The 5,485-nt window shown below is 49.8% G+C and overlaps 2 protein-coding genes across 2 annotated transcripts; both read left to right on the top strand.

Moving 5' to 3' along the window:
* The first annotated feature begins 266 nt into the window (after positions 1-266).
* On the top strand, positions 267-1,010 carry LOC117215569. The gene has a single exon (XM_033461919.1). It carries the CDS (start codon positions 267-269, stop codon positions 1,008-1,010), a length of 744 nt encoding a protein of 247 aa, XP_033317810.1.
* An 806-nt stretch (positions 1,011-1,816) lies between these two features.
* On the top strand, positions 1,817-4,071 carry LOC117215568. Its single transcript, XM_033461918.1, has 3 exons — positions 1,817-1,927; positions 2,177-2,788; positions 2,827-4,071. Exons 1-3 carry the CDS (start codon positions 1,817-1,819, stop codon positions 4,069-4,071), a joined length of 1,968 nt encoding a protein of 655 aa, XP_033317809.1.
* Positions 4,072-5,485: the final 1,414 nt, after the last annotated feature.

The following is a 5,485-nucleotide window of genomic DNA, read 5'->3' as shown; positions in this document are numbered from 1 at the left end:
CTTCGGCTCCAAGAGGTACGAAAGAGCATGCCTCGTATGAGTCACGCTCAGCCCGGATCAAGAACACCACCCCAACCTCCTCGTCCAAGTCCCAACCGGGGCAAAACTGACTGTCCGAGACTACGACAGCAAGGGGGATCGGACTAACAAACACATCTCCCCACACCCCTCTGCATCATGATCTGTTGGCCACAGCACAGATCAAGGTTTTGAACAAACAGGCACAACCAATCCGAGCCCGAGCCTTACTCGACACTGGGACGAGCATGAACTTCATGACCGACAAGCTCGCGAATTCCCTCGGTATAAAACAAAGGAGATGTGCGATCCAGATCGGAGCCCTCGACAATTTGAGCACCACGGCAAAACGATACACCACGGCCACAATCACGTCGACGGACGGCAAGTATAAGAAAACATTGAGATTTCTTGTTATCCCAGCCATGTCGACTTTCATACCAAGCGAGCCCATCGACCCCTCGAGTCTGGGATTACCCAGAAATATTCAATTAGCCGATCCACAATTCCATTGCCCAGCCCCGATCGATGTCTTACTTAGTACCGGATCAACATTTGCGTCGCTGTGCATCGGGCAGGTCAATCTGGCGCAACCAGGCGAACCTGAACTGCGTCTACAAAAAACACGGTTCGGCTGGATAATCGGGGGGAGTCCAACGTCCCAAACCGCGATAAATACGTTCCACGCAACCACAACGGCTCTGCAAGAGGACCTCGCACGGTTTTGGGAGATCGACGAGGGACCGGCCACTACTCATCTTTCGGAATCTGAACGACTATGTGAAGAACATTTCCGAAACCATGTACGACGAACCAAGGAAGGCAGATACATCGTTGCATTATCATTCAACGAAAAGCTTTCCTCACTAGGGTCATCGAAGGCCGCTGCAATGAGCAGGCTCGCCTCTCTTCATCGTCGATTCCAACGCGACAAACAATATGAAACCGCGTATAGTGCTGTGATCCAAGAATATTTAGACTTGGGTCAATGACGAAGATCAACACGGATCACGCCACCGGCTACGGATATTATTTACCACATCACGGCGTGATCAAGGAATCGAGCGACACCACCAAGCTCCGGGTTGTGTTCGACGGCTCAGCATCAAGTACCACGGGAGTGTCTCTAAACGACGCCCTTCATACGGACCCGAAATTACAAGAAGACCTGAGAAACATCCTATTGAGATTCCGGTCATTTCAATATGTCCTTACCGGCGACATCGAGAAAATGTACCGTCAATTCATCCTACGTCCAGAAGATCGTCCTTATCAAAAGATTCTGTGGCGTACCGACAACGGAGAGATCGAAACATACCGACTCAACACCGTAACGTTCGGTCTATCCGCAGCCCCGTATCTGGCCATCCGATGTCTCAAACAGTTGGCAGAAGACGAGGGACCTTGATTTCCGAGAGCAGCGCAGATCCTGCGGCGAGACTTCTATGTCGACGATGCGTTGACCGGAGCCGATACGAAGGACGAAGCCTTATCAGTCAGGAATGATCTCACGAAATTACTTAAGCTAGCCGGTCTAAATATCCGCAAATGGGCATCAAACGATCGGGATCTGCTACGAGGGCTACCTGAAGAAGACACCAACCAGAAATTACATCTCGGTGAGTCATCCACGTTAAAAACACTCGGCGTCTTTTGGGATTCAGCCGACGATGCCATACTCTATTCGGTCAAGACGATCAGTGACACTTCCCGAGTCACAAAGCGATCAATCAGTTCAGTCATCGCACAAATCTATGATCCACTGGGATTGCTCGCGCCGGTAATCGTTCGAGCAAAAATGATTTTGCAACAAGTCTGGACATTGAAGGTAGATCGAGACGAATCCCTTCCGACAGACGTACACACAGAATGGATCAAATACCACACCCAATTGCCGTTGTTAAATGTGGTAAGGTTCCCTCGGAAGACCATCATTGAATCCGCAACGAAAATTGAGCTACGCGGATTCTGTGACGTTAGCGAAAGGGCATATGGGGCGTGCGTCTACGTGCGGACGACGGACCGAAAGAACAATATTTGGACTCGACTCCTCACGGCGCGGTCGAAGGTAGCGCCGCTCAAATCGCTTTCCATACCACGTCTCGAATTAAGCTCGAATTAACTTATTTTGACGTTCTTGATTTCGTCAATACGACAGGCCCTGGCGACCAAGATATCGCGGATAGTATACTGGACTGACTCCACCATCGTGCTCCATTGGATCAGGTCTTCGTCGCACACCTTGAAAACATTTGTGGCGAATCGAGTCGCTGAGATACAGACCAAGACCAATACCTCCGACTGGCGTCATGTGCCTCCCGACGATAATCCAGCGGATCTCATCTCCCGAGGCCAGACGCCCAAGGAATTCCTATGTCCGTCCATTTGGAAAAACGATCCAAGGTGGCTCCTGCAAAGCGAAAACTATTGGCCGGTCTGGAGCCCGACACCGGTAGTCGACCTCCCGGAGCAAAAGAAGACGATCTGTCTGAGGACGAATATTAGCGACAACACACTCCTCCATCGTTACTCGTCTTGGCCAAGACTAATAAGAATCGTCGCCCGGTGTCTTCGATGGAGACATAAGCAACACCTATCTGCCCATCTCACCACAGACGAACTGACTGCAGCGCACAACAGACTAATAAAAATATTACACTCCAGTCGTTTCGCGCCTGAAATTCGGATCCTCCAGAAAAATCGAAGCGAGGATGTTGGAGGGAAACTACAGCCATTAAACCCCTTCCTCGACGAAGATGGGCTACTCCGGGTAAGAGGACGACTAACCAACTCCGCCATACCCTTCAGCCAAAACACCCGATCATCCTACCGAAATCCCCGGTGACAGAGCTAATTATAGAGCAAGAGCACCGGAACAATCATCACACAGGGACACAAGCTACACTATACGCGGTGAGACTGCGCTATTGGCCGATCGACGGTCGTAGCCAGGTATGGCGCACTCTCAGAAGGTGCGTCCGATGCTGCAGAGCCAACCCTCCACCAGTGGAATACTTGATGGGTGATTTGCCAGAGGCGCGTATTACCGAATCGCGGCCGTTCACGAACGTCGGAATCGACTACTGCGGCCCATTCTACATCAAGGAGAGGAGGGACCGCAACCGACGTAAAATCAAGACGTACGCCGCCATATTCGTTTGTCTGGCGACAAAGGCTGTCCACGTAGAGTTAGTCAGCGACCTAACCACCGACGCCTTCTTGGCCGCGCTACGCCGTTTCATCTCGCGGCGAGGATACTGCGCAACGATCCTCACCGACAACGGCACCAATTTCGTCGGGGCTAACCGGGAGCTGCAAGAACTCCGGACCTTATTGCAGTCCGACGACCACCAGGATAGGGTACAGAATTTTCTCGCCGACCGACAAATACAATGGCGTTTTAATCCTCCGAACTCACCACATTTTGGCGGCTTATGGGAAGTCGCGGTTAAAGCGTTCAAACGCCATCTCATCCGCGTGGTCGGCACGGAGCTTCTGAGCTTTGAGCACCTCAACACCCTTGTGATCGAAATTGAAGCCATTCTCAATTCACGCCCACTGACTCCCATCTCATCCGATCCGCAAGATCCTCCTGTCCTCACTCCCGGACATTTTCTGATCGGTGACACACTAACCAGTTTACGGGAGCGTGATTTCAGGGCAGTTCCATCAGGCCGGCTATCCAGTTGGCAGCGCATTCACCAGATTAAGCAGCACTGCTGGAGCAGATGGTATCGAGAATACCTAAATGAGCTAACCCGCCGCAACAAATGGGACAAGGGCAAACATAACATTCGTGAAGGCACCGTAGTAATCCTCAGGGAGGATAACGTACCCTCTATGCAGTGGCCTTTGGGCCGCGTAAACAAGGTCCATCCAGGAGCCGACGGAATCATCCGGACCGCTACCGCGCAGGCGGCAACAAGCATCCTCGACTGCGGTGTCAAAAGACTGGTCCCCTTACCCATCCACCCAGATCCAGACGAGGCCGAACGTCCACACGGAGCGAAGGAGGTCACCAACGACACACCTGACTCCACAGCCAGAATTTGATCGGTGCCCTCTCAACGGGGGGAGGATGTTACGCCGCCTAAAACATCTGCACGCCAGCCCGGGCGACCGGACAACAACCGACCTGCGTAACGTCACTTCGATCCTCAATAAACTTAAGGACCCACCATAACTTTCATTTCCCTGTATTGTTTCGCCCTGTGCCTTCAACCCGTTTGTCTTGAAGAATTTCTAAAGCTTAAAAATATTCTCGAGACACAGTCGGGTTTTAGAGAGGTCCTTGGGTTTATTAGTCGCACTTAAAACACGGAGAAAGCGGGTATGCACCCATTAGGAAAATCCGAATAGCCCTGTAATAAAACAAGCTAGGTTTTTCTCAGGCTCACAGTCATCTATCCACCACGATGGTAGTTTCGATCGTTCGCGGAGAGACGCGATCGCGAGATATCACGTCAACGAGAGTTGTAAGTTCCCGTTACGATTAAATAATCGACGCCACGAACTGATCGATTCCCTTATTTCGATTAGAATAATAAGGGTAGTTCAATGAATTCCACAGAATTAACACAAATAAATTAACGTTTATTTTAACAAATTATCAACTAGGAAGACATAAAGAGAACAACAAAAAGAAATGTAACTGCGTTTTGCTTGTTAAGTAATGCGCGATATAAGAGATGTGTTGACGGTTCGGCTTCTCGAAGAGTTCTGCTCGCCTTTCGATTTTTCCCGTTTTTTATGGAAGGCGACCCCCACTACGTTCGGACCACGCCACATTCTTTTACGCGAGGTAAAATAACGGCCACGAATCGACGTTTCTGTAGGTCGCGCTGTTTAATGAACCATGCGCTTGCCACTACAATGTTTGTTTGCCGGGCAGCCGCGACGATCCGTCTGCGACATTATAGTGCCGCGATCGACAGTTAAGAATATGATCTATGGTAAGCCGCATGGCGTAACAATGGTAGAAGACTCCCTACTCATCCCTTCGAGCAGTAGTGCAGGTCATGACCAATCGACACCGCGGTTCGTAACCCTCACTTTTCCTAAAGAAAGTGGGAACAACGAATCCGCGTTCTTTAGGCACAGGGGCACACCCACACCGAACTTTTCTTCCGTATTAGAAAAAGAGCGACAGACAGTCTAAAAACTAACGCCTAACGCGGCAGTCTACACATAGCGCGAGAGTCGCATACTTCACGCAAATCTTTTGTCGGTTCTCGGTGTTGTCGAACATACATCTTCTCTCCTAAATATATTATAGTGCTAAGTCCATTAATACATTAATTTCCATTATAAGAGCCCTGCTCTAGCGTACATATCTATCGCATCTTCGTGCGACAAGTTGTTAACTATTTATTTCTCTACGTCAGTGTAATCTAAGTGTTGGAAATATATAATTTATAATTCTGTGAATCACAGTGTTATACAAACTCAATCACCCCAATTATCTCAA

Source organism: Bombus bifarius, unplaced genomic scaffold (genome assembly GCF_011952205.1).
Source record: "Bombus bifarius isolate JDL3187 unplaced genomic scaffold, Bbif_JDL3187 scf7180000009733_frag, whole genome shotgun sequence".
Taxonomy (NCBI): domain Eukaryota; kingdom Metazoa; phylum Arthropoda; class Insecta; order Hymenoptera; family Apidae; genus Bombus; species Bombus bifarius.
This window is presented reverse-complemented; position numbering and strand designations above follow the sequence as displayed.